At 59.5% G+C, this 27,892-nt stretch overlaps 1 protein-coding gene across 7 annotated transcripts; it reads left to right on the top strand.

The window, feature by feature from the left end:
* The first annotated feature begins 1,618 nt into the window (after window positions 1-1,618).
* Window positions 1,619-27,829, top strand: CIC (capicua transcriptional repressor). Of its 7 annotated transcripts, none has more exons than XM_037013885.2 (21): window positions 1,619-1,745; window positions 4,884-7,685; window positions 18,921-19,070; window positions 19,153-19,387; window positions 19,471-19,600; window positions 19,698-19,880; window positions 19,964-20,129; window positions 20,951-21,153; window positions 21,249-21,474; window positions 21,911-22,014; window positions 22,268-23,498; window positions 23,583-23,770; window positions 24,161-24,282; window positions 24,379-24,545; window positions 24,646-24,936; window positions 25,033-25,358; window positions 25,636-25,880; window positions 25,979-26,133; window positions 26,208-26,339; window positions 26,597-26,728; window positions 26,827-27,829. In XM_037013885.2, exons 2-21 carry the CDS (start codon window positions 4,892-4,894, stop codon window positions 27,192-27,194), a joined length of 7,548 nt encoding a protein of 2,515 aa, XP_036869780.2. In that variant the 5' UTR covers window positions 1,619-1,745; window positions 4,884-4,891; the 3' UTR covers window positions 27,195-27,829. The 7 variants fall into 7 exon arrangements, with proteins under 7 accessions (XP_036869780.2, XP_036869779.2, XP_036869782.2 ...); XM_037013884.2 differs by lacking the exon at window positions 1,619-1,745 and adding an exon at window positions 2,381-2,532; XM_037013887.2 differs by lacking the exon at window positions 1,619-1,745 and adding an exon at window positions 2,381-2,532 and having other exon boundaries at window positions 25,982-26,133.
* The last annotated feature ends 63 nt before the right edge of the window (window positions 27,830-27,892 follow it).

Consider the following 27,892-nt stretch of genomic DNA (forward strand, 5'->3'; position numbering starts at 1 on the left):
CAGGTCTCCTTCATGCATAGGGTAACTCAGATAAGCAGTGGAGAACCCTCTGTGGACATTATAAATAACCACAGCCAAATATAATCCTGAAGAGACCCCCTTTCACTATAGCTGAGTGTTCCCCAGGCAGAGTGATTCCTTCATGGAGGGTACAGACATCCCCACTGACAGTCTGATTCTCCCTACCCTGATACGAATTGACCATGGAACAAGAAACACCATTGTAATCAATGGAAATTTTGCCTCAACACAATATAAGCTCCCACAGACAATATGAACTCCCACCCAGTATGCACCTCCCCACGGACGGTATAATCTCTTGCATGTCCATGACCAAGTTAATACAGACAGTACACATCTCCATGCATGAGGAACTTTCTGTGGCTTCTGTGAACCCCTTTTGTGACAGCATGAACCACTCTCCCAAGGTCTACTTAGTAAGCAGTGGGAACTCTACAAATATAAACTTTCCTCTTACCCAGCATCTACCCAATGTGCACAATATAAACTGCCCTGTAAAATCTCCCTCAATTCAGGACCCACTCAATGTGGAAGTGCAAACTCTTTTAGGGGGATATTAAAATAGTAACAATAGCATAACAGCATGAGATAGTACACATCGTAATGTAATAGCATTAAGTTACAGCTTAAGATTCTTTCCCAGTGTGAATTTGTAGGCAGTGAAATCCCCCTCCCCAAGGCAAATATGTGGGTATTAGATGATGTGAATCTCATGGATAATGTGAATCTCTTTCATACTCAGTGAACCCCATAGGACAACCGATACTTCTTCCTAGCCCTTCGAGAACTAGCCATATGTCAGAGAGCACTCTCTCACTGGTAGCGGAAATGTTACAGACAGTATGGAGCTGCAATAGACTGGGTGTATTTTCTACACAACTGCTGTGAATCCTGTATGGATATTGGGAATAAAAAGCAGCATAAAAAGCAGACGCCTCCCTTACAGCCTGTGTTTGTAGCTCCCCATTACTCTCTATTCAGGGCAAATCCAGTGTGGACAGTATGGATGTACTGTGAACAGGTTCACACCTGCTGTCAAGCCCCTATCTGACAGCAGGAATCTATTACTGACAGCATATCCCTCCCTACCTCCAGTGTGAAAATGTCTCCTCTGCTTAAAAAAATCTCGCTTCCGCCAGATGTAAACAACCACAAAGTGTACCCTCCATGGAATGCAATGTGAAGCCCCAAGGAAGCGTTGCATTTCCCCATCTCGTGCTTCTTCCCCCCTACCTAGAGAAGCTACCAGAAAACTGCACCTTCCTAAATACCAAAATCTTGGAGAAGAAGACTCGTCCCCAGGGTCCCCAAACCTAGGCCGCGCGCACTGACTACGCTGAAGCACGCATCGTTCTACACGCGAACGTTCTTTCTCTGCCGGTGGCAACAGGGCTTTCCGCGGGGCCGCGCCAGACATTCCGAGGTTGCTGATTGGTCACAGTCCTGGCCACCCGACAGCCAATCAAGCGGGGGAAAGGTGACATCACTTGCTCTCCTCCCCTCTCCCCCACCCCAAACTTCCCTACGCTTGGCTACCGACAGCAACAACCACGTGGGGGAGGGGTAACAGAGTAGAACCCGGTGAGGTCATTGCACCGCCCCGGCTGCCGCTGATTGGCTGCAGTGCTTGCGGGTGGCGGTTGGTTGCTCCTCGCACCTCCCCCTCGTGCCGCTACCGCCGCCACTGAGAGGAGCTACCCGCTACGCCAGAGCTGGGAATCTGGGTGAGTTGGGGCCCTGGGTCTAAGATATCTTGTTGCCCAGTGAGACTCAAGAGGAACTGCCCTTTGCTACTTTTTCTCCTTGCCCGGGTTCTTCGGTGCTCCAGATACTCTGTCACATGGGAGTTGTAGTCTGCATTCTATTGTCGACTATGGGTACCGAGGCGTAAGAAGACTACCTTTCCCAGCAGGAATTGCGACCAGCCGGTCAACAAACGCTCAGGCCACGCCCTCTAGGCCTGCTCATTGGACAACTCATCACTTAACCCCTCCTTCTTGCATCTCATTGGCTACTGTCCCTCACACAGGCTGGGTTCCGGCTTAGAGTGCGAGGCGACTGGGTACTGTATTCGTCATTCAGCACTAAGGAGACCTGCAATTGGTTAATGCTAGTGTCCATCACTTGTTGTGGGGCAGGCCCTAGGCAGATCAGGCGGTCGTAGGCTCAGGTTGGTGTCGGTCCCAGAGGGAGGCCGGCCTTGGACTCTGGCCCCTCCCCCTAGCGCGGCTGGGTGGGCGCGATTGGTTGTAGCGGGCGTCGCTCGTCGTCGAGAGGCGGAGCCGACCAGGCTGCAACTATCTATTGGCCTAGGACGGCGCCGGTCAGCGGGGTTGTGGCCAGCGATTGGCTGGCTGCTCCAGCTGTTGCAGGTCCATTCACCATTTTGTGTGTTGGAGTAAAAAAAAAAAGGGAGAATCGAGAGGGAGAGCCGGAGGGGGGGCGGGGAGGGACCGGACCGGACCAAGCCGGGGCCACGGCCCCCCGCCCCGAAACCCTGCCAAGCCCGAGGTGAGGGGCGGGGCCAGGGCTGACATGGGCAGGGGGATTTGGGGTGCTGGGGGCCGATAGGGGACAGGTGGCAGGGACGGGGAGGGGGTATGGGGGAAAAGGGGTTGATGGGATGGTGAGAAGGGGGAACAGAGTGGAGGAAGTGCTGAGGAGAAGGAGTGGCAGAAAAGAGGTGACGGGGAGGCAGTGGTGGACAGAGAATGGGTAACAGGAATGGAGGGGTGACAGGACTAGAACGGGGTGACAGGACTAGATCAGGGTGACAGGGAGAGGGAGGGGACAGAGTTAGAGGGGGTGACAAGGAGAGGTGATGGAGAGAGAAGGTGACAGGTCTGGAGGCGGGTGACAGGAGAGTGACTGGGAGGAAGGGGTGACAGAGTTAGATGAGGGTGACAAGGAGGGGGTTACTGAGGAGGGGGCCTAGCCTAGGGCCTGTGAGGAGGGAGGCAGAGATAGAGGATGGGAGGGAGAACGGCAGAGAAGCTGGTGCCAGGAGGGCTGGTGGGAGCAGAGGGCTTGAGGCCCTTAAGAGCCAAGGCCTGGGCAGGCCTGGGCTTCAGGGGTTACTGCTTAGACTCTGAGGGAGGTGAGGTGAAGGCCCACAGGGCCTTGGTAGGAGTTATCCAGAGTGGGGTGGACAGGAAGAGTGTAGGCCCCAGGGGGTGAGAAGGCTGGACCAGGCAGCAGGGTTCAGGGGTACCAGGTAGTGTGGTGGTAGGCCCTGGGTGGGGTATACAAAGGGTTGTGTGTGGGCAGGACTGGGGCCTGATCTCGGTCCCCAGGACAGTGGCCCAGCGGGACAGTGGGAAGAAGGTGGTGGTTGCTGCCCAACTCCTGGGTACTTGGGTGCCTGCCCAGGTGTGAGAAGCCTCAGGCTCTCCAGGCTCTGCCTATGAGAACCCCAGGATTGGCCCCAAAAACAGGCAGCCTGGTAGTGCAGGGTTCACAGGAGGAGCAGCAGGCCCAAGTATAAGAGCATGAGGTCAGGGATCCTGTGGGAACCTGAAGATTGAGTCAGGGGTGCCTCTGATTATGTTTGGTTTATGGATCTAGGCCTCCCAACCCTCCCAGAGCTCCCCTTTTGGTTCTCTTAGTCACTTCAGAGTAAAGTTTTTTCCCTTTTCTTTTCTCAGGGCAGCTTGAAAGGGGGCGGGCAGTAATGACTGTTCAGGAAGTGGGTGAGGTTGGCCTGCTGGGCTTGTCCTGCTTTCTTTGACCTTCTCCCACTTACCCCACCTGGAGTCCGAGGGCATATTTGGGGGTCGGGACCCAGCCACCTCAGCCACGCTGCCAGATGCAGCCCAGTCAGGGCGGGGATGCATGCAGGCCAAAGGGGGCACTGGGCTTGTTGGAATCACACTGAGTGCCGAGGGGGGGAGGGGCAGGCACCCATCCAGTGGGACAGCGAAACCCTGGGGTATAGCTCTGTGTCCCACTGTGTGATGATGTGTGTGTGCCTGTGTGTGTGTGTGTGTGTTCATGTGTGTGTGCTCATGCACGGCCCTATGGCAGTGCTGGGTATGAGCTCTTGTCCCAGACGTGCCCCTGCCTGCTCCCTGCCAGGATCTGTGGAGATGGCTATACCCGGCAGGCCTAGGGTGCAGAGCAGAGTGGGCAGCTGTCCCTCAGACTCTGAGCTGCCCACTCCTTCCCACAATGCCTGGCCAAGTCCAGCTGCCCGGAGCGGTTGGGGAGGGGATGGAGAGAGGCTCACCACAGCCCAGTCACCTCTCTTTCTGTGACCATGTGCCAGTGCATGTGTGTGCGACTGTGTGTGCTCTCTGGACAGTGACAGTGCAGTGCAAGGAAGAATGCCCTCTGGATCACGTGACAGGTGGCCCACTGAAATGGTTAGGAGCACAGACTCTGAAGCCAGATTGCCTGGGTTCAGACTCTGATTCTGCCACTTCTAGCTAGATGAATGTGGACAAATTGCTTGTCTCTGTACCTCAGTTTCTTCAAGTATACAGTGGGGCTGATAGTAGCACCTGTGTCCGAGGGCTGCTGTGAGGATGAAATGGGGTATAAAAGGCAAGTTTAATCCAGGGTTTGGCACAAAGTGAGTGTTCATAGGCATGAACTGTTAGCTTCTCACATACCCTAGGGGTGTGTGCATGCTGTCGTGTCCTCTGCAGAAGGTTCCCAGGGAGCCAGAGTGTATCATTCAGGGGACATGGCTGCTAGTCTGTGTCTGGGTGTGGATCAGGGGCCCACCTGAGTTGAAGACAGCCAGGAGGGAGGTCATGGATTAAGGTGGTGGTCCTAGCAAGTGGGAAGGCTTGGAAAAGGCTGGGTCTTGGGGGGTTCCTGAGTTGCTTCCAATGATCCCTGGCTGCCTTCCCACCCTGCAGGTGGACAAATGATGAAGCCAATGAAGAAGACTTGCACTGGCCTCCCAGGTGTTGGCAGTGGCGGCAAGTCCCCACCGCCCACCAGGGCCAAGGCCCTGAGGCGGCGAGGGGCTGGGGAGGGTGACAAGCTAGAAGAGGAAGACGAGGAAGCACAGCAGCATCAGGCAGGGCCAGAAGAGGCTGAGGAAGGGGAGGAGGAGGAGGCTGAGCGGGGCCCTGGGCCTGAGGGGCTGCCCCTGGAGCTGCATGCTGATGACCCAGCCCCAGGCCCAGCCGAGGACCCCAAAATAGAGGGGGAGGCAAGCCGCTGGGAGCCCTCACTCAGCCGAAAGACAGCCACATTCAAATCGCGAGCACCCAAGAAGAAGTATGTGGAGGAGCATGGGTCTGGCAGTGGCAGCGGCGGGGCATCCGGGGCCCCTGAAGAGCGGGCACGGACCCCCGAGGAGGGCGGCGCCTTGGGTGTGCCTCCCCGGCCACCCACTTCCACCCGTTCCTCCTCCACTGACACAGCCAGTGAGCACTCGGCAGACCTGGAGGATGAGCCTGCTGAATCCTGTGGGCCAGGCCCCTGGCCCTCTGGTAGCACCAGTGGTGGCTATGATCTGCGGCAGCTGCGGTCTCAGCGGGTGCTGGCCCGGCGTGGGGATGGCCTCTTCCTGCCAGCTGTGGTGCGTCAGGTACGCCGAAGCCAGGACCTGGGTGTGCAGTTCCCCGGGGACCGTGCCCTGACATTCTACGAGGGGGCACCCAGCAGTGGTGTGGATGTGGTTTTGGATGCCACACCGCCACCAGGTGCACTGGCAGTGGGAACTGCTGTCTGCACATGTGTGGAGCCCGGCTTGGCTGCCTACCGTGAGGGTGTGGTGGTGGAGGTGGCCACCAAGCCAGCTGCCTACAAGGTGCGCCTCAGCCCTGGCCCCAACTCCCAGCCAGGCCCACCAGCCACCCTACCACAGCCCCCACAGCTACCACACCAGGAGCCTGAGGAGGCCGTGTGGGTGGCCCGCTCCAGCCTGCGCCTGCTGCGGCCCCCCTGGGAACCTGAGGTCCTGCCACGGAAGCCCCCAGGGGCCTCCGAGGAGGAGGAGGTAGAGCCAGGAGCAACCCTGCAACCCTGCCCTGCTGCCCTGGACCCCAAGCAGCCGGAGGATGCTGAGGTCTCCAAGATTAGCTTTGGTGGCAGCCTGGGGCCTTGTGAGGAGGGTGAGGAGAAGCATCCACCAGCCCTGGGCACCCCAGCTCTGCTCCCTCTGCCCCCGCCCCAGCTCCTGTCACCGCCCCCCAAGTCCCCAGCCTTTGCAGGCCCAGGCCGCCCTGGTGAGCAGCCTTCCCCCTGCCAGGAGGGGAGCCAGGGTGGCAGCCGGAGCAGCAGTGTGGCCTCTCTGGAGAAGGGGGCTGCACCAGCCGCCCGGGCCCGCACACCACTGACGGCTGCCCAGCAGAAGTACAAGAAGGGAGACGTGGTCTGCACACCCAATGGAATCCGCAAGAAGTTCAATGGCAAGCAGTGGCGTCGGCTGTGCTCACGAGATGGCTGCATGAAGGAGTCTCAGCGGCGGGGCTATTGCTCCCGCCACCTGTCCATGCGAACCAAGGAGATGGAGGGGCTGGCGGACAGTGGCCCAGGTGGGGCTGGGCGGCCAGCTGGTGTGGCAGCCCGTGAGGGCAGCACTGAGTTTGACTGGGGTGATGAGACATCGAGGGACAGTGAGGCCAGCAGTGTGGCAGCCCGAGGGGACTCACGCCCACGCCTGGTGGCCCCTGCTGACCTGTCTCGCTTTGAGTTCGATGAGTGTGAGGCTGCTGTGATGCTGGTGTCCCTGGGCAGCTCACGCTCGGGCACACCCTCCTTCTCCCCAGTCTCTACGCAGTCACCCTTCTCCCCGGCCCCATCACCTTCCCCGTCGCCCCTCTTTGGTTTCCGCCCTGCCAACTTCAGCCCAATCAACGCCTCGCCAGTCATCCAGCGCACTGCTGTTCGCAGCCGCCACCTGAGCGCCAGCACCCCGAAGGCAGGCGTGCTGACACCACCAGACCTGGGCCCCCACCCGCCGCCACCTGCCCCTCGAGAACGCCATTCCTCCGGCATCCTACCCACTTTCCAGACCAACCTGACCTTCACCGTGCCCATCAGCCCCGGGCGGCGGAAGACAGAGCTGCTGCCCCATCCAGGGGCACTGGGGGCCCCTGGTGCTGGGGGTGGAGGAGCCACTCCAGACTTCCCCAAGAGTGACAGCCTAGACTCTGCTGTAGACTCAGTGTCTCACACACCTACACCCTCCACACCAGCCGGCTTTCGGGCTGTGTCGCCTGCCGTGCCCTTCTCCCGCTCCCGCCAGCCCTCACCATTGCTGCTGTTGCCCCCACCTGCTGGCCTGACCTCGGATCCTGGGCCCTCTGTACGCAGGGTGCCTGCTGTGCAGCGGGACTCACCTGTCATTGTCCGTAATCCCGACGTGCCACTGCCCTCCAAATTCCCTGGGGAGGTGGGCGCTGCTGGTGAGGCACGGGCTGCAGGAACTGGACGGGGCTGCCGAGAGACCCCAGTGCCCCCTGGAGCAGCCAGTGGGAAGCCTGGCCTGCCCCCACCTCTGCCGGCCCCTGTGCCCATCACTGTGCCTCCAGCTGCACCAACTGCCGTGGCCCAGCCGATGCCCACCTTTGGCCTGGCATCCTCACCCTTCCAGCCAGTGGCTTTCCACCCCTCACCTGCTGCCCTGTTGCCTGTCCTGGTGCCCAGCAGCTACACCGGCCACCCTGCCCCCAAAAAGGAAGTCATCATGGGCCGGCCTGGGACAGGTAAGGGGTTCAGGTGGGTGGGCTGGGTAAGGGCTCATTTTGAACAAGGCTACTTATGAACTGGCTCTCAAGAGAGTGGAGCTCCTCACCTCAGGAGGAGTTCAAGGGGAGGCTGGCCTCCTCTCTGTACAGATGTTTCAGTGGGAATTCATGTGTCAGGCAAGGGACTGGACTTTGGAGGTTCAGTGCGTTGTTTTCAGAAGCCTCCTGTTGGAAATGCCCTCTCAAGGGGTCCATCAGTCAGCAAACCTTACCTGAGTGCAGGGGCCCCCACAGAGCCCATGGGGTAATAAGAGATGGTAATCATTATGGCAGTTCCCATGTGTGGCAGACTGGCAGGGGCTTCACCATGATAAGCACTGAGTGTGGGTTATCTCACCCAACCCTTATACCCACCCCATAACGTAGCCTGCCCAGCATATTGGCCCTGTTCTAAGCCCTTTTCAGATACTAGCTCATTTAGTTATCCCAACAGCCCTGATAGGGTTCACAATTATGCTCATTTAGAGGAAACAGGCCAGGTTAGTAACTTGCCCGGGGTCACATGGCTAATAAATCTGGAGCCAGCCTTCAAACCCTGGCAGGCTGGCTAGTGTCTGCTTGGCCACAGTGCTGGGTTATGGATGGGAAGACCAGGGCTCCAACAGGTCCTTCTGCCCGGAGGTGGCAGGACCTAGACTGCAGCTCTCACCTTCACCACTGCACCCTGTAAATCTCATAGCTGTGGTCAATGCCACGAGGGATCTGGGAGTGTGCGGCACATGCCTCCAGGTATGAATTTAGTCTGGCTGCCCTCAGGACAGGGTGTTTAACCCAGGAGTTGAAGGATGAGCACCCATGAGGTAGAGGGGCCTCCTAGAGGCCAATGGGAAAGCTCCAAGACCAGAAGGTGCACAGTGGAGGAAAGCCAGTGTGGCTGGAGGATGAGGGTGAGGAAAGCCAGGGGTGAGGAGAGTGCCATTTTTAAGATGGTGCGTGAGAGCCAGGGTCCCAGGCCAGGCCACGCCTTGTTGGAGTACCTCTCAGGGAGGATGACAGACCCATCATCAGCTCCTTCCCTGACATCTGTTGCTTATTTATTAATCCACTGTTGACTGGCCCTCCTCTTGGCCTGGCCCTGCCCTGGTTGGTGCTGTGGATATAGCCCTAACTTCACAGGGCTTATGATCCCTGGAGTGGACAGAGCTGTCCCCAGAGAGTGACTGTGCAGAGTGTCAGGGATGGGAGAAACACAGGAGGCTGTGGGAAGTCAAGGAGGGCTTCTTGGAGAAAGGGCTAGGGTCTCTGAAAGGAGAGCTGGGTGTACAGAAGTGAGCCTGGCAAGACTGGTAGGAGATACCTTCAGGCAGAGGGAAGAGTTTGCAGAGACCTTGAGGATGTACTGTGATGGGTGAATTCTAGTCCCTGAGACCAGAAGCAGGGAAACCAGGGAGGAAGGAAGCCAGGGTATCATCTGGGTAGGAGGTGCTGTGGCTTGGGCCAGGGCAGGGGCCAATGCAGGAAAGAATCCTGGCTCTGCCCTCACAGAGCTCCAGCCCAGACCCCAGGCACAGGAACACAGGGACACGGACTGTGCTTGCCCCTCATGTTCATATACTGAGGCTGTGAGTGTGTTTTTTGCCCTGCCCCCAACATTTTTTACATTTGTTATTGTAGTTGATCAGAGCAAAATTCCACAGAAGTGGGCACAGCAGGGATTTCTGTCCTTAGGCAGATGACAAAACTGATGCAGGACTCTAGCCATCCCCTTCACCCCACCCCCTGCATGCCTACAGCCCCCGACATTGCCCTCATAGCATGGGCTCATGTACCCTCACTGCTGCCCCATGGGGAAGGATGGCACTGATGCAGGTGACTTGAGGCCTGCCAGGGCAGGCCCCATAGGGGTTCCTGCCACCATTTTCCAGATGAGGAAAAGTGACAGAAGAAGAGTTCCGACTGAAGTCACCCAATAAGGGAGGGGCAGGACTGGGCCGTGGACTATGTCGATCTCTAGATGATAGAACTCTCACTACTGGAGGTTACAGTAATAATAATTTATTGGGTACCACCCATACATGTGCCTGGCACGCTGCTCAGTAAGTGCTGACTGTGCATTTATTCACAGCATCCTTACAGTACTCCAGAGGGTCAGCACAACTGTGAGTTCAGTGGAGAGAGGAGTAAACTGCAGCCCAGGAGGTTAAGTGGCTTGTGCAAGGTCACTCAGCTAGAAAGAGGGAGAGCTAGGATTTGAACCCAGGCTGTCTGGTTCCAGAGCCCAGGCTCTTAAGCAGTCTCAACAGCAGTGATGGTAACAATCACTCTTTTTTAAGAATTGACCAAGTGCCCAGCTGCAGGCATGGATGGCGCCGTCTCATGGAATCCACTCAATTTTCTGAAGTAAAGGTTCCTTGCCCTGTTGTCAGGGTGTGTTGGGGGGAACTGAGGTTCAGGGAAGGGAGGCCTCTTGCTGGAGGCTGCTTGGTCGTCAGAACTCGTCCAGTGCCTGTCCTGGCGATTCTGAGCAGCACCTCCCTGACAACACCCATGCTGAGGTATCCAGGCTGCCCTCAGGTTCCCAGCCTGCAGGCCCTTTTGTTCATCCCCCAGAGGCCTCCCTAGACCCTTGGAAGGTAGGCACCTTAGGACCTTCTTTCTCCGAGGCCCAGATAGGGCAGGCTGTGCCCAGTGGCGCAGTGAGGCTCTAGTCCTGGCCCCTTCTGCCTGCCCAAGCCAGGGCCTGACCCTCACTCAGGGCAGCAGGTGTGAGGGGGCGGCCCAGGGCAGCCTGCCTGCTCCTGCCCCCCGCCAGGCATTTGCTTCCGCTGGGGGACATGCCGGGGCAGGCGGCCGGCATTCTCCACATTCTGTGCATGGCCAGGCCAGCCAGCTGCCATTGCCACCTCCTTCTGACTCTTCCCGCCTCTCCCGAGAGAGGAAGCTGCCCCAGGGCCTGCCGGCCCGGCCCAGGAGGCCAGATGTCTCAGGCCCATTCTTGGCACAGCCTCCCTTCCAGCTCCTGGCTTCTGTCTGGCTTCCCCAAATTGATAGGCCATGCTCCTTCTTTTAGACTTCTATCTGCCCATCTGCCTCTCCTTGAGCCTCTGTCTATCTGTCTCCCTTCCTGTGTGTCTGTCTCTGTCTAGGTCTCTATTTCTGGGCCTGAGTCTTTATCTCTGGATTTTTGCTGTCTGACTCTCTGAGTCTAGCTCTTTAAACCCTCCTTGGTTTTTCTCCCCATGGACATCAGTCCTTGTCTGAGCTTTCATCCCACCTTTCTGTTTTGGCCCTCTGTCTCAGGACCCTGTGTCTCTGGGCCAGCCTTCTCCCTATCTTTAGATAGACTTGCTGCCCCCATCCTAGCTTTCCACCTCCACCCCGTACATTTCAGGTCCTCTGTTCCTGTAGGTCAGTGGATAGCTGCTAAGCACCAGGTCCCCTACTCCCTTCTTGGGGAGTGTTGGGAGGTCATCTAGGCCTACGAACCCCTTCTTGCTCCTTGACAAATTAACTGTCCACCACTGTCCCTGAAACCTGCTGCAAGGTGGTTGAGAGCCATTCTGCAGACCCATCTACATCCAACCACCTGTTCCCAAGACAGGCAGGAAAGTGGGGGCTGCATGACCAAGCTAGAAGATCCGGCTGTGGGGGAACAGCAGGAAAGCAGCTCCTGTGCCTACACACCTGCTTGAGCGCATTCCAGATCCCCACTCCATCCTCCTGCACCTTTCAGGAGACATGTTTGGTGCCAGCTCCATCTAACGGAGTCCTACATACAGTCCACCCGAACAGGAAGGACCTCAGAGACCAGGCAGTATCCTTGGTCATGTGGGGAAAATGAGGCCCAAAGAGGGTACAAGGGTCTCCTGAGTCCCCAAACCCAGATCCAGATTCTGCCTACCAGAATTTTCATTTTGTCTCAAACACTGAACCCCATTTTTCCCACCAGAAGTCCCTTATCCGGCCACTAGGCCCAGGCTGAGCAGCCCCAGGGTAAGTGGGTAGGGCAGGCAGACATGGATGATGGCACAGGAGAGAAGAGGAGATACAGAGTCTGATAGAGCCAGAGGTCAGAGATGATTCTGGCTCAGTGCTGGGTGATGATGGAGGTTCAGGTAGGCTTCTCATTGGAGGTGACATTTGAGCTGAAGCATAAGGAATGGGTGGATTTCAGGGTAGTGAAGAAAGGGAAGGGTGATCCAGGTCAAAGCAGTCATGGGAGCAAAGGCCAGGAGGGGTTAAAGTGCATGACCTTTGAGTGGCTAGTTGAGGCCAGAGCTGACACTACAGCCTCAGCTGGGCAGAGGCGTGCCACGGAGGGCAGGTCTAGCTTTGGCTAGCCTTGAATGCTGGCTAATGAAGAGCTAAGAAAAGGTTTAGTACAGGGCAGGGAAAAGGTTGGAGCTGGGTGTCAAAGATCCCTGGAGACTGCCTGAAGAGGAAAGAGGCCTAGGCTGGGAAGAAGACGGTGAGTCGCGGGGGAGGAGAGTAGGGGGTTTTGAGATAACAGGAGTCTTGGAGACTTCGTGAACAGCCGCCAGCACCGGGCCATGCGAGGGATCAGGCTGCCTCCTGGCGGCGGCGGGCGACAGCACAGCCGAAAAGCGCATGCGCAGCAGTGGGTGGTGGTTGTGCATCCCCGAGTCCCCGGCGCCCGGGCATTAATGACTCCATTAGTGGCCAGGAGGGAGGCGCATTAGCGGCGGCGACGGCGTCTGGCTCCCATTACCACCGGCGGCAGCGGCTGCACCGCAGGCGGCTGGCCCCTGGCCCGTCGCGTCGCTGCCTCGGCCCGCACCCCGTTTGCTGTTCTCTCTCCACACGGGGTCTGGGCCAGAGATCCCCATCTCCCTATTTCGGTGGAAAAGCCGATTGTAAAGGCAGGAAGACTTGGGTTCAAATCCCGACCCTGCCACTTTCTGACTACAAGGTCCTGACCACCTCTGAGCGTGTTTCTTGCGAAGCAGCCAGGGAAGAGGTGCAAGACAGCCTTTGAAGATCTGGACTGGCACCTGGTGCGGGCAGCGCCCCGGCCCCGCCGGCACTTAGGGGCGCAGAGGGGTGGTGGTGGTTCCCGCGCCCTAAAGGGTAGGCACCGGGCGTCGGGTTTCCGTCCTTTCCATTGGCCGCCGTAGCACTCGCCAACGCCGATTGGCCGAGGCCGCCATTTCCCCACCCTGCGCCATTAACCCCTGCGCGGCCGCGCCCTCGGGCTGGGTGCAGGAGCCCCCCTGACTCCCTCTGCTAGACAGCTCGGGTGCCAGCTGGCCCGCACCCCGCCGCGGCCCGCGTGGGTGTCAGGCCGGCCGGGCTCCCTCCCGCCCTTCCAGCACAAAGCGGCTTTGTGGGGCCCGCCGGGGGCTGGCGGGGGGCCAGGAGGCGAGTGGAAAATCTCGTGAGCGCGGGGAGGGGAGGAGAACGTAGGGCGGCGCCCCCTCCTCTGCCCGGACCGTGGCGCCTCCCTCAGCCCGCGCCGACCAACCCTCCCAGGCCTGGCGCCTGTACTATACCCCCCCTTCCCTCGCCGCCCCTCCCACCCCCAAACCCATATCCCTCCCTCGGTCCTATCCCTCCTGTGTTCAATCCGTGGGGACCCTCCCCCACACCTCTGCCTGCCTCTTTTTCCCTCCTAGTCCCCCTGCCTACCCCAGCCCCACTCAACACTGACTCACCCCGGCGCTATTTTTAGGCCCCCATCCCTACAGAGCCGCACCAGCCCAATCCTGGGCTCGTTCCCCAGGCAACCCTGGCCGTCGCCGACGCCGCCCGGGGTGGGTGGGTGGGTGGGTATGTGGAGAGCGGGTGAGGGGAGCTGGGGACACGGGTGGTGAGCCGAGGCGGACCGGGCCTGGAGAGTAGGGTGGGGAGCCGCGGGCGGCAGGGGCGGGGTGCCTCCGGGGCTCAATAAATGGGCCGTGAGTTAAGAGCGTGTCTGCCTGTCCCTCAGTCTGTCAGCATCCCTGGCTGTACGCCCCAGGCCTCTGGGCAGGCTTCAGCCTGTACCACCCTGGGTGGCAGTTGCTGTCTGGGCTCCCTGTCCCCAGGCAGGGTGGGGTAGTGCTGTCTGAGCAGTTCGGGGGCCAGATCTCTTGTGGAGTTATGGGGTAGTGCAGGGGGTGGCTGCACCGTAGTTCTGCTTAGTACCTTTCTTGAGTAAAGAATAGCGTTGACTCCCTCTCAGATGTGGCTGAGGCCCTAGTTTGGGGAACCCTCTCCACATTTTCCAACTAGAGAGACCCCAATGAAAGTTGGAGATGGCTGGAGAGATGGAGCTGTCTGAGGGGGGATAGGACCTGCTTCCTTTTCTCCACTCCTAGTCACCCCCACCCAGGGTTCCTCCACTCCAAACAATGGAAGCTAAGTATAGGGCTGGCCCAGTGCCCAGGGCAGGGGGGGCCTTCCCGCCTGGATTCCGGCCCCTCCCAGGCTGGGCCCCCACTTGGCTGTACCTTACCCTGTAAGGGGCCTCTTCCCATCCCTCCTATGTAGGCACTGTGTCTTCTACCAGATGTGTAACCCTCCCAAATGTGCGGGGCCTTCTTTCCTTGTTGTGCCAGGCCTAGCTTTTTTCTCACCCAACAGAAGTGGGTGAGCAGGGGGACACAGTTCTGAGCTCTGTCTCTGGGCTGCATTGCAATGGGGAAAGGGTTAATTTGCCAGTAGGTGACTCACTGGTAGGGAGAGGAGGGGGCAGTGGTGGTGGAGATAGTGGGTCACATTGATTTCAGCCTTGATTTCTGCCTCACATTGCAGTCCCTGGGGCAGTGAGGTAATGGAGGGTCTGAGCCTCCGGCTGCACAGGGAGGAGGGGGCAGTCACCTAAGAGTCCTTCCAGTGGCCCCTCCAGGCACACAGCCAAGTGTCTGGCCCTGCTGTCTCTGGAGTTCAGAAGGCTATGGACCTCCCTTCTGCTTTAGGCTCAGGTTACAGTGTTTTACCCCCTCTCCATGCCTTTGGCTCTGTCAGTGGATGGGGCAGGCTCAAAAAAAGGTTTGTCTGTGCCTGTCAGCCCCTCTTGTATAGGAGCCCAGTCTTGGTCTGTCTGAGGCTGGGCCACCTTTACTTGTCCAGGTGTGGTCCCAGAGCCTCTCTTGGGTGATCCAAGATCTCTGCCTCTGCATGACCCTTGCCTGCATGTGCCCTCTGACCTTTCTGTAGTTCACAGTCAGTATCACTGTCTGACCGCATTCCCAGACCTCTGAGAAGTCTGTCTACCCTGAGGTTAAATTTTCAGTAGTGAAAAGAGCACTTGAGTTGGAACACTGGGCAGTTATGTTCTGGCTGTATGACCTTGCACAATTTATTCAATTTCCCTGAGCCTGGTTTTCTCACCTGAACAATGGGTATAATAAAGTGTACCTCCCCTAGTGGTTGTGAGAATTCAGTGAACAGGATAATATATACAAGCTCCCAGCACAGAGCTGCCCCAGAGTTAGTTTATTTTCTTCCTCTTGGCCCTTTTCTGGAAGGGGTGGCTCCTAGCCTAGAATGGTGGGGCCAGCCCATGGTGGTATTCTGTGACTCCCTGTCTTATACTCTGTGGTAGAGGGCATTAGGGGGTTGTTGAATGTCAGGTGAGGTAACTGAATGACAGTGAATTGCCATGGCACTCTGTAGTCTTGATGCGCTTGGGTACTGAAGAAGTTAGTGCTCACCAGAATAAGTTTATATAGTGTGTGGGGTCAGTTATTAGGGCATCTGTGAGAATTAGTCTGTGTTGGGGATGGGGGTGCCAGGAAGGCTGTATGAGTGTGTGAAGATAAAAGAGAGTGTGGTTGTGAGGGAAGGATGTGGGGTGTATGTGATGGACACAGCACAGTGGATGTGATGAGGTGTGTGATTGTTCTGTTGGCGTTTGCATGATTCATGTGGGCTGGTGGGTGTGATTGAGAATACAGTTGCTGAAGCATGTGTGACAGGGTGTGTGAGATGGGTGATGTGAAGGGGATGAGTGAGAACGAGTGTGTGTGACGGTGGGTGGGGAGTGATGGATTCTGAGTGTGAGAGGTAGTACATATATGTGAGCAGGTGTATAAGGTGTGTGACCGTGAGTGTAAGACCGAGGATAGAATGGACTGTGGGGTGTGTATAAGATAATAGGTGCGACAGGAAAGTCTGGACGGGGGGGGGGGGGGAGAGAGAGTGTGTGTGTGTGTGTGTCCGCTGTGAGTTGGAGGAGTGGCTGTGTGTGTGTGTGTGTGTGTCCGCTGTGAGTTGGAGGAGTGGCTGGCCCAACCCTACCGCGTAGTTCGTCTGCCTTGCGGGATCATGCGCGCCCAAGCGGGCGTGAGAGGAGGGCCGATCCGCGCGTGAGCGTGTTCATCGCGTGGACTGGACACACAGACCACCACACACAACTACGGAGCCTCCGCAGCACGGCGGCCCGAACCGCCCCCCTGGCTCGATGCCTTTACTGCAGTGCGCCCTCCCTACCACCTTCCTCCCGCGGTTCCGCCCAGGGTCGGCTTGGAGCCAACCGGAGCCCGCCCCGCCCTGCTCTTATTTGCATATGACTGACGTTCCCCCGGGGCGGCCAATGAGGGCGGGCGCGGCGGGGCCTGACCCGCGCGCGGGGATGGCAGCCAATGGGCTCACGCGCGGGGGGCCGGGCTTGCGCGGAAGGCCGCGGGGGAAGCGGGGAAGGGGCGGGGGGAGGCGCGGCGGGGGGAGGGGAGCGCGTAGTAGTGGCGGGGCGGGGAGGCGGCGGTGGTTCGGCGCGGGGCTCGCTCGGAGCGGACGGACGCACGCACGCTGGTCCGTCTGCCCACCCGGGGCCGGAGGTCGACCCGGCCCTGAGCCGCGGGCCAGGGAGGCGGGGCGGCGCTGCAGGCTGCCGGGGCGCGCGGGGCCAGAGCCGTTACCCGCCGGAGCTGCGAGGGAGGGAGGGAGGGAGCGAGCCAGAGAGCTGGGAAGGGAGGGGGGCCGCCCCCGCGCACGCGCGCCGCGCCCCGCCCCACCAGCCCCGCCCGCCGGGCTCGCGCGGGAGGAGGGAGAGGGAGGGGGCGGCGCCGATGGCCCCAGTGCCGCGCGCCCCGTGACGGCCCCCGCGCGCGCCGGGGGGCGGGGCGGGGCCGGCGCGCTCTGACCTCCCCCGCCCCCTGGGCGGTGGGAGGTAGGAAGCTGTGCGCAGGCGCACCCGGCGGAGACCCCCGCGTGGGGAGGCCGGAGGGGGGGGCGGCGTGGGGGGGGCATGCGGCGACGGCCTCCAGCTCCCCCCGGGCCCGAGCGGCGACGGCCGAGGAGCCGGCGGCGGGCGGAGCGGCGGCGGCCGCTGAGGAGGCGCGAGCCCCGGCCGGGCCCCCCCGTGCCGGACCATGTACTCAGCCCACAGGCCCCTGGTGCCCGCGTCCGGCGCGGCCTCCCGTGGCCTCGGCATGTTCGGTCAGTAGCGCCTGGGACTGCAGGGGTCAAGGTGTCGGGGTGCTGAGTGCGAGTAACGGTGAAGGGGGAAAGAGTACGGGAATGATAGAGGCAGAGTAAAGGGATGACGAAAGTTACAGAGCTCGGCTGGGCCAAGTGGTTAGTGGCGGCAGGTGGGAGTGTAGCAGAGTAATGGGAGTAGGGAGTAGCTGGGGACAGCTGTGGTGTTTAGGTGATGGGGTGGAACAGGTCAGTTGTCATTGGAGGTGAGGGGCGCAAAGGAACTGGCATCAGAGCTTGTATTAGACTAGCAGTAGCGTGAGATCTGCTGGCTTTAGGTGTGGAATAGAGAGGGGGAAGGGATTGAATAGCGGGGCTGAGAACAGACAGGATTTCGGAAGTGAGGTGCTCTTCGCTGAGAACAGAGTGATGGGTTGGAGTGTTTGTAATGTGCTTTCTGGAGAGAGAAAGACCCAGGAACCTGGAGGGGCAGTTCCAAAGGGCTGTTCCCCCATTGTCTGCTGGGCCCCTTCTTCCCCACCCAGCAGAAGATAGAAAGCCACGATGGGAAAGATCTTTGTGAAGAAAAGGGGAGGTCAAGGTCCATGGGGGCTGTTATGGGGTTGGAGGGCTGAGCAGGCTTTTGGATCGCCAGTGCTCCAGGGGTAGGGAATCGGGTCGTCATACCATTTTAAGTCTGGCTTCCTTATTTCTTTTCTGTTGCCTTGATGTCTACTTTTTCTTTTGTCAGAAGAAGTCGGGGGGTTACCCGAGGTCAAATTGATCAGGATCAGGGTCAGACCTGGAAGGATGGAGACCAGGGCTAGGGCGTTTCCCTCCTCTCCTCTCTTCATCTTCTTCCCCTCGCAGGGGCCTCCTCTGCTGGTTCCACTTCCCCCAGGGAGCCAGCAGAGAGGGAGGCCCAGGCCTGCCATAGGAGTCCAGCCAGGGGTGCGTCCAGCCTTGGGCTTGCTCTCCTACTGCCCAACTCCTGGGGCTGGTCCCCGGGTCAGGGAAGTGCATTCCTGTGCATCTCCTCAAGAAAACAAACTGGCGCTTTTGCCTTTCCTGTGCAGAGACTTGTAACAGTTCTCTTGTCTGCTCCATTGTCTGTGCTTTTTCTTCTGAGGAGTTTACCACACCCTCCCCTTTTTCTGGGCCAACAGGCTGGATGTTACACTAAAGATAAGCTCAGGGGTTTAGAGGGAGGGAGGCTGGAGGCCTCTTCATGGACTGTAGTTTCTCTTTGGGGAGGAAGGGGAGAGATGCTGCAGCCACCTGTGTCCAGCCAGGGAAGGGCAGGTTTGGCTCTCTCAGGCCTGTGATAGGAGGAGGGAGGCAAGGAGAAGGCCCTGAGACCCTATGCCCTGTGTGTAGTGGAGAGAGGAGGGAAGGGGAGAGGAGACCAGGCCACCTGCTTCAGGAAAGAGAAAGAGAGTGTGAGGCCAGGGTGAGCGGCTGGCTAGCTATATCAGGTGGCAACATGGGTGCTGGCAATGTGGCATAACTTGGGTGGATCCCAGCCCTGCTGAGGTTTTAGGGCCTTGGGAGTGTGAGATGGCAGTTGAACATGGCCTGGTTTGTGATAGGAACCAGTCGTTCTGCTGGCCTGGTCCCTGGTGGCACGGCTGGTAGAGGTGGGGGAGGGAGTGGGGCATGAGGACTATTTCTCTTCCCAGCTTCTGTTTTCTTTCTTACAAACCTAAAAACCCTTCAGGGAGGAGTTTTTCCTGAGTGATGATGCATGCATGAGCCCATGCATGCATGAGGCTCTGGGATAGGGGAAGAGGGTGTAAAGGAGGGGTGGAACCACCTTGTTCAGGGCAGAAAAGGGCTGGAGTTGGGGGTCAAGGCCAAGGTCTGCTGCACAGCTCAGTTGGCTCCTTCTCACAGTGTGGACAAACGTGGAACCTCGCTCTGTGGCCGTGTTCCCCTGGCACTCCTTAGTCCCCTTCCTGGCCCCCAGCCAGCCTGACCCCTCTGTGCAGCCAAGTGAGGCCCAGCAACCTGCCAGCCACCCAGTAGCCTCCAACCAGAGCAAAGGTGAGGGTTGGGGGGCTGTGGGAAGGCATGGGATGGGGTCAAGGTGGCCCAGGAGCCCTCTGATCCGCCTCTCTACCCCCAGAACCTGCTGAGTCGGCAGCTGTTGCTCATGAGCAGCCACCAGGTGGGATAGGAAATGCTGATCCTGGGCGGCCCCCTGGAGCCACTTGCCCTGAGAGCCCAGGGCCTGGACCTCCCCACACTTTGGGTGTGGTGGAACCTGGAAAGGGCCCCCCTCCTACCACTGAGGAGGAGGCCCCTGGCCCTCCAGGAGATCCCCGGCTGGACAGTGAGACAGAGAGTGACCATGACGATGCGTGAGTGCCCTGAGGCTTGGGACAGGGGGTGGGGGGGTTGGCCAGAGACACAGCTCTAACTGTCCCTGCCACTGCTGCTGTAGCTTCCTCTCCATCATGTCTCCTGAGATCCAGTTGCCTCTGCCTCCTGGGAAACGCCGGACCCAGTCCCTCAGTGCCCTGCCCAAGGAACGGGACTCATCTTCAGAGAAGGATGGACGCAGCCCCAACAAGGTGCCTCACTCCCACCTGTCCCAGCTCACCCTGCACTGCCCATGTCTGTCTCCTGGTTCCTTCCTGACCATCCCCCTTGGGCCTGTGTCCACTGCAGCGGGAAAAGGACCATATCCGGCGGCCCATGAATGCTTTCATGATCTTCAGCAAGCGGCACCGGGCCCTGGTCCACCAGCGTCACCCCAACCAGGACAACCGGACCGTCAGCAAAATCCTGGGCGAGTGGTGGTATGCCCTGGGGCCCAAGGAGAAGCAGAAGTACCACGACCTGGCCTTCCAGGTAATGTCTCCTCCCCTTGGCTCCTCCCCAGCTTCCTCGAGGGGGACTGGTGAGTAAAGGGTCTCCCTGCCCTCTCCTGCCAGGTGAAAGAGGCCCACTTTAAGGCCCATCCAGACTGGAAGTGGTGTAACAAGGACCGGAAGAAGTCCAGCTCAGAGGCCAAGCCCACAGGCCTGGGGCTGGCAGGAGGGCACAAGGAGACGCGGGAGCGGAGCATGTCGGAGACGGGCACTGCAGCTGCCCCGGGAGGTTTGTCAGCCCCTTGGCTCTCCTGCCCACCACCTTCTTCTCTGAGAGCCGCCAACTATTTCTTTGGTCACTCACCCCTACTCCAGAAGCTCCTAGATGCCTTATCATGTTTATTTGATGACCCTCACCCACAAAAGAACTGGCAGTTGTCTCGTGGAGGAGCCAGGGAGGTCCAGACAAAATTTCCCAGCAACAGCCTCATTACTAATTGCCATTTAGAGAGCGAATTTATTACATATTAGGCACCAAGAGGAGGGTGATCTTCAGTGCTCAAAACCATACTGCATTTTCTAGATGAGGAAAGTAAGACTCAGAGAAGCAAAAATCACGTGCTCGACATCACAGAAAACCAGTAAGTGGCAGAGCCAGAATTGAAGTCCTATTTTGGCTGGCTTCCAAGACCACAGTTGGAAGCCCCTCATTGGCTGCTTTTATGGACCAAGGTGGTCTCCTGTGCCTGGCACCGTTCTGAGGCACTTTTCTGGAGTGATCTTGTGGGTGTGGGCCTGCAACTCTATGACGGGATATCACTTCCTGAGATGCAGGAACGGAGGCGCAGATAACTGATGCCACACATACTTCCAGGCTTTCTTGCTCTCAGAAGGGCTGCCTTCTGGGGAGCAATGAGCTTGCTCCTTGCAACCCCAGAGGTGAGGAACCAGTAGGAAATGCTGGACTGGTGGCTGGTATCTTTTCTGCCATGTGGCCCAGGAATTCCAACCTGTTTCTGCCCAGTACCTAGAAATATCTGTGGATGCCAGAGCCATTCATGGCGTTGGGAAGAGCCTTTCTGACTGTAACACGCCTCTCCTGCTCTACAGTGTCCTCGGAGCTCCTGTCCGTCACAGCCCAGACACTTTTGAGCTCGGATACCAAGGCTCCAGGGAGCAGCTCCTGTGGGGCAGAACGCCTGCATGCCATTGGGGGACCCGGCTCTGCTAGGCCCCGAGCCTTCTCCCACAGTGGGGTCCACGGCCTGGATGGTGGGGAAGTCGACAGCCAGGCATTACAGGAACTGACTCAGGTCTGAGGTGCAGGCCACGGGGTCAGGAAAGGTAGGCAGGGAGGGCTGTCCAGGGTGACAGCCTGGGCTGAACTCTCCCTGTACCTGCTCTGCAGATGGTGTCTGGCCCTGCATCGTACACTGGCCCAAAGCCTTCCACCCAGTATGGGGCTCCAGGCCCCTTTGCCACCCCTGGTGAGGGAGGTGCCCTGGCGGCCAGTGGGCGGACTCCACTGCTGCCCACCCGGGCCTCCCGTTCCCAGCGTGCAGCCAGTGAGGACATGACCAGTGATGAGGAACGCATGGTCATCTGTGAGGAGGAAGGGGATGATGATGTCATTGGTGAGCAGTGGCAGGGCTCAGAATCCTGCCTAGGGAACAACAGGCTGACGTTAAGAGGGTGGGCAGAGATTTGATCCAGACTCTCAGTTTTCTTTTTCTTTCCTTCCTCCTCTGTTTATGATTATGGGCATATTCAGGTCAGGCCCTACTGGGAAAACTCAGCACTGCCCTCAGGAAGCCCCTGGCCAGGCAGGAAACTGGGAGGACACAGGCATGTCCAGGCCACCGGGGACAGTATTAGATGCTGTTAACCAAGGGTTCCTAGGCTTCCCTGTCGGGCAGGTAGGCTCACCCTGGGCTAAGGAACAGCATTCCTGGGCAACACTTGCTGCTGGCTTGCGGCAGAGCTGAGGCCAGAGCCGGGGCTCCATACTGTCCTGCCTGGGCAGCCCCTCATCCAGCCCCTTTGCCAGTGATATTCTCTGTCCTCTTTCAGCTGATGATGGCTTTAGCACCACTGACATTGACCTCAAGTGCAAGGAGCGGGTGACCGACAGCGAGAGTGGAGACAGCTCTGGGGAGGACCCAGAGGGCAGCAAGGTGAGGGCTTGGGATTTGGTGCTGTCTAGTTACACTCACTTCTAGGACGAGGGAATATCTATGCCTGTGTGTGTTGACCAAGGGAGAGACTAAGGCCCAGAGAGGAGAAACTATTTGCCCCATGGAGAATTGGGTCAAAGCCTTGGATCAGTCGCGGCCTTGGACTGACCTGGCTGTCATGTGGTTTGGGGATGGGTGGGGTGTGGGTACCCAGGCTACCCTGACATGGTTGTATCTTCCTTCTTCCACCCAGGGCTTTGGCCGTAAGATGTTCTCACCTGTGATCCGTTCCTCTTTTACCCACTGTCGTCCATCACTGGACCCTGAGCCCCCAGGGCCCCCGGATCCACCTGCAGCCTTCAGCAAAGGCTACGGACCCACCCCATCTTCTTCGTCCTCACCTGCCTCCTCCTCAGCCTTGGCAGCCACCTCCTTCTCACTCGGTTCAGGGACCTTCAAGGCCCAGGAGTCAGGTCAGGGCAGCACAGCAGGCCTACTACGGCCCCCACCCTGTGGGGCTGGGGGCCCAGCAACTCCTTCCAAGGCCACCCGGTTCCTCCCAACGGATCCTGCCACTTTCCGGCGTAAGAGACCTGAAAGCATAGGGGGCCTGGAGCCACCAGGCCCCACAGTCATTGCTGCACCTCCTGGTGGGGGAGGAAGTGTCCTACAGACGCTGGTCCTGCCCCCTAACAAGGAGGAGCGAGAGAGCAGCGGAGCCCGTATGTCCTCGGCCCCAGCCCCATCTCTGGCCTATGGGGCCCCAACAGCCCCCCTGTCCCGCCCAGCTGCCACCATGGTTACCAATGTGGTGCGGCCTGTCAGCAGCACTCCTGTGCCCATTGCCTCTAAGCCCTTCCCCACCTCTGGCCGGGTGGAAGCATCTCCAAATGACACAACAGGTTCCAGGACTGAGACAGTTACTGGGTCCCGGGCTCCTGGGGGCTCCCCACTGGGTGTCAGCTTAGTGTATTCGGACAAGAAGTCTGCAGCAGCCACCTCGCCAGCCCCACATCTGGTGGCTGGGCCCCTATTGGGCACTGTGGGGAAGGCACCTGCCACTGTCACCAACCTGCTGGTGGGCACCCCTGGCTATGGGGCCCCGGCGCCCCCTGCTGTCCAGTTCATTGCCCAGGGGACCCCTGGCAGTGGGGCTGCTGCAGGCTCAGGAGCAGGTGCTGGGAGTGGCCCCAATGGGCCAGTGCCCCTGGGCATCCTGCAGCCAGGTGCCTTGAGCAAGGCTGGGGGAATCACCCAGGTGCAGTACATCCTGCCCACGCTGCCGCAGCAGCTTCAAGTGACACCTGCCCCAGCACCCGCCCCTGGGACCAAGGCAGCAGCTCCCGGCGGCCCTGCGCCCACCACCAGCATCCGTTTCACCCTCCCACCGGGCACCTCCACCAATGGCAAAGTCCTGGCTGCCACCGCACCCACTCCTGGAATCCCTATTCTGCAGTCCGTACCCTCCGCCCCACCCCCCAAAGGTGAGGCCTGTCCTGGCAGTACAGGGAGAGGGGCCCTATGTCTGTTGGACTCCCTTGTAACCTCTCTTGGCCCTTGACTTGCAGCCCAGTCCGTTTCTCCTGTGCAAGCCCCACCCCCAGGTGGCTCAGCCCAGCTGCTACCTGGGAAGGTATTAGTGCCCCTGGCTGCCCCTGGCATGTCAGTGCGAGGTGGAGGGGCTGGCCAGCCACTGCCCCTAGTGAGCCCACCTTTCTCAGTACCTGTGCAGAATGGCGCCCAGCCCCCCAGCAAGGTAAGAGCACCCTGGCTGTGGCCTGACCTGTCCTTTGTTCCTCTCCTTGGTGTTGGTCTTTATGTTCTGTGATTTCTGTGTTTGCCTTTCCTTCAGTCTTTCCGCTTTTTTCTTCCTTTTTGTCTGTCTCTCTGGAACCATTTCTGGGACCCTGTCTTGCCACCTTCCTCGATGGTTGTGTACATCCTGATTCTCCTTGTAGTGTCTGCATCTTGGTCCTTCTCTGTGTCCCCCATCTTTTGCTTTCTTCTCTTCGTCTCTTCTTTCCTATTTTGATTCCAAACTCCATGTTCCTTATCTTTGCTAAGACATACCTTCCTAGGTCTTGGTCTTCCCTTGCCCTATTCTGGGTTCCCAGCTTATCCAGCCTGTGGGTGCCCTTGCCCACAGATCATCCAGCTGACTCCGGTGCCTGTGAGCACACCCAGCGGCCTGGTGCCGCCCCTCAGCCCAGCCACGCTCCCTGGACCCACCTCTCAGCCTCAAAAGGTCCTGCTGCCCTCTTCTACCAGGTAATGGCCAGTGAGCCCTCACCCAGAGGCCAGCCCAGGGAAGGAGTTGGGTGGGGCAGGCTCGCCTCACTCCTCCCCTTCCTCTCCCTGCCGCAGAATCACCTATGTGCAGTCAGCGGGTGGGCACGCGCTGCCCCTGGGCACCAGCCCTGCATCCAGCCAGGCTGGAACGGTCACCTCATACGGGCCCACAAGCTCAGTTGCCCTAGGCTTCACCTCGCTGGGGCCCAGTGGCCCCGCCTTTGTGCAGCCCCTGCTTTCAGGTGAGGGGTGACCTGGCAGGCTGAGCTGGGGACCCAGGGTTGGGCCAAGGCAGCTGAGACCCTGACTTGGCCCCTACCTCTCCTTTTTCCCTCTTCACAGGCCAAGCGCCACTGCTGGCTCCTGGCCAGGTGGGCGTGTCACCAGTGCCGAGCCCCCAGCTGCCTCCCACCTGCGGAGCCCCTGGAGGTCCCGTCATCACAGCATTTTACCCTGGCAGCCCTGCTCCCACTTCCTCAGCACCCCTGGGCCAGCCATCCCAGGCACCCCCAGGCCTGGTCTATACTGTGGCCTCCAGCACAACCCCACCTGCTGCTACCATCCTACCCAAGGGCCCATCAGCCCCAGCCACTGCCACCCCAGCCCCTACCAGCCCTTTCCCCAGTGCCACAGGTGGGTGTCGGGCCAACCCAGGGTGGGATGAGTTGGGTGACTCAGGAGGTGGGCTCCAGTCAGGCCTGGCTCAGCCAATGCTCTTTTCCCCACCAGCAGGTTCCATGACCTACAGCCTAGTGGCCCCCAAGGCCCAGCGGCCCATACCCAAGGCCCCCCAGAAAGTGAAGGCAGCCATCGCCAGCATTCCCGTGGGTTCCTTTGAGGCAGGTGCCCCAGGGCGGCCAGGCCCTGCACCCCGGCAGCCTTTGGAGCCTGGCGCAGCCCGTGAGCCCCCTGCCCCTGAGTCTGAGCTTGAGGGGCAGCCTACGACACCAGCCCCCCCACCGCCCCCAGACACCTGGGTTCCAACAGCCCGGAGCAGCCCCCCGCCGCCCCTGCCTGCTGAGGAGCGGACCAGCACCAAGGGCCCTGAGACCATGGTGAGTGCTCAGCAGGCCTGGGGGCTCCTGCTGCTGTTTGGTTCTGCCCCTCAGTCCACTGTCTGCCTTTCTGTCCTGCCCCTCTTCCCTGCATGCCTGTCTGGATGTGCCCTTGTTGGGAGGGGGATCACTTCTGTCCCTCCTGCTCACTTGTATGACTGGGCCTTTTCCAAGGCTCTGCAGCTTGGGTGGCCCGCATCCATCTCTTTGTGTTTCTGGGTTTTGCCCCAGTAAGTCTGAACCAGTGTTCTCCATCTCTTCACTGTCCCCACCACAGGCTAGCAAATTCCCCAGCTCATCTTCAGACTGGCGAGTTCCTGGGCTGGGCCTAGAGAGCCGGGGGGAGCCTCCCACCCCCCCCAGCCCAGCCCCAGCCCCAGCCCCTGGCAGTGGTGGTGGCAGTGAGGGCAGTAGCAGCAGAGCAGCCGGGGACACCCCCGAGCGCAAGGAGGCAGTTGGTACCGGAAAGAAGGTGAAGGTGCGGCCCCCGCCCCTGAAGAAGACCTTTGACTCTGTGGACAAGTGAGCACAGGCTGGGATTTGTGGCGGAGTGTGTGGGGTTGGTGGGAGATGGGGCAGTGCAGGCTGGGACAGGGGAAGTGACTCTGCCAGCCCTCCAGCAGGGTCCTGTCGGAGGTGGACTTTGAAGAGCGCTTTGCAGAGCTGCCTGAGTTCCGGCCTGAGGAGGTGCTGCCCTCGCCTACCCTGCAGTCTTTGGCCACTTCGCCCCGGGCCATCCTGGGCTCCTACCGCAAGAAGAGGAAGAACTCCACCGGTAGGCAAGCGTGGGGCCGAGGCAGGAGGGGGATAGACTGGGACTGACTACTGAGCCTGCTTCTGTTGGGCCAGACCTGGACTCTGCCCCCGAGGATCCCACCTCACCCAAGCGCAAGATGAGGAGACGCTCCAGCTGCAGCTCGGAGCCCAACACCCCCAAGAGTGCCAAGTGCGAGGGGGACATCTTCACTTTTGACCGCACAGGTGCTGTTGTGGTGGGCGGAGCTGGGGGGCCCCAGGGCTTGTAAGAGGGGTGGGGTCTCAGGAACAGGTTAGAGATGGGAGAGGTGGGGTAGGTGGTGCTGAAAAGGACAGTGGGTGAAGGGCAGGTTCTAGAGTCCCAACAGGCCCCAACATTGCTGGGTAACCTTAGATGAGTCCCCTCTCTCAACCCTGTGAGAGCTGGGGCAGAGGGGCAGGGTATGCAGCAGCCTTGACTATGCCCCCTACGCTGCTCCCAGGTACAGAAGCTGAGGATGTGCTCGGGGAGCTGGAATATGAGAAGGTGCCATACTCGTCACTGAGGCGCACCCTGGACCAGCGCCGGGCCCTGGTCATGCAGCTGTTCCAGGACCATGGCTTCTTCCCATCAGGTGGGCACATCTCAGAGTATTAGGGGGCACTTGGAGGAGATCTGCCAGCTTATCTCACCCTGCCCTCCCCATCCCCCACCATCCACTTCTGTTCCCAGCCCAGGCCACAGCAGCTTTCCAGGCCCGCTACGCAGACATCTTCCCTTCCAAGGTCTGTCTGCAGTTGAAGATCCGTGAGGTGCGCCAGAAGATCATGCAGGCAGCCACTCCCACAGAGCAGCCCCCGGGAGCTGAGGCCCCCCTCTCTGGACCGCTCCCCACTGGCACCACTGCTGCCTCTGTCCCCACTCCCAGCCCTGCTGGGGGCCCTGACCCCACCTCACCTGGCTCGGACTCTGGCACGGCCCCGGCTGCCCTGCCACTGCCTCCACCCCCAGAACCAGGACCTGGACAGCCTGGCTGGGAGGGGCCCCCCCAGCCCTCTCCTCCACCCACTGGCCCCTCCACAGCTGCCACAGGCAGGTGAAGAGCCTGTGAGAAAATCCCAGGACCCACAGTACCCCTCCTCAGGTCATGGACAGTATGCAGGTGGCAGGAATTGGGGGCAGGATGGTTACCTCCTCTCCAGTAAAGCCATTTCGTCCTTTCTAGTTTGGGGCGGAATGAGACCTGCTCCTCTTGTCTCCCTCTCCTACCCCCACAGTTCCCTCCCTTTGATGGGGGACAGCTAAGGGGAAGCAGGGGACAGTCTCCCTCCACCAAGCCCCTGTACATAACCTGGAGTGTGTTACCTTCGGACCTTTTCACTTGGACTTTATGCAAAATGGCTCCTGTGAGGGCTGCAAGCTGGAGGGTAGTGTGGGCGTGGGCCTTCGGCCACAGGAAGATGCCTGTGGAGTTAAGGGGAGTTCATGCACCCCTTTTTTCCCCAGAGGGGCTGGACTCAGGTTAGTTTGGGGGTGGGGGCTCCTGCACGTTGCCACAGGCATGGGGAGGGTTCTTTCCCCACCCCCTCTGCCCTCCCAACTTGGGTTGTACTTTCTAAGAAGGTGATTTCCCCCTTCCCTGTCCCCATCCCCAGAACAAAACATGTTGATCATGTGCAATATTTCTTACTGTGCTGAGAAGCCGAAATGACCGAGATTAAAGCTGTTTAACACACCTGTGTGGCTGCCCACTCTTAAAAGGAGAGGTGTGGGTACCAGTCCTATCTTCAGATGGAAC

Source organism: Manis javanica, chromosome 17 (assembly GCF_040802235.1).
Source record: "Manis javanica isolate MJ-LG chromosome 17, MJ_LKY, whole genome shotgun sequence".
Lineage (NCBI taxonomy): Eukaryota > Metazoa > Chordata > Mammalia > Pholidota > Manidae > Manis > Manis javanica.

Excerpts from the sequence above, each read along its gene's own strand:
- CIC (XM_037013885.2), top strand. The coding sequence starts at position 4,892 with ATGATGAAGCCAATGAAGAAGACTTGCACTGGCCTCCCAGGTGTTGGC. Across the intron at positions 24,546-24,645 it reads TGTGCAGCCCCTGCTTTCAG|GCCAAGCGCCACTGCTGGCT; the intron begins GTGAGGGGTGAC and ends CCCTCTTCACAG. Across the intron at positions 26,134-26,207 it reads GAAGAGGAAGAACTCCACCG|ACCTGGACTCTGCCCCCGAG; the intron begins GTAGGCAAGCGT and ends CTGTTGGGCCAG.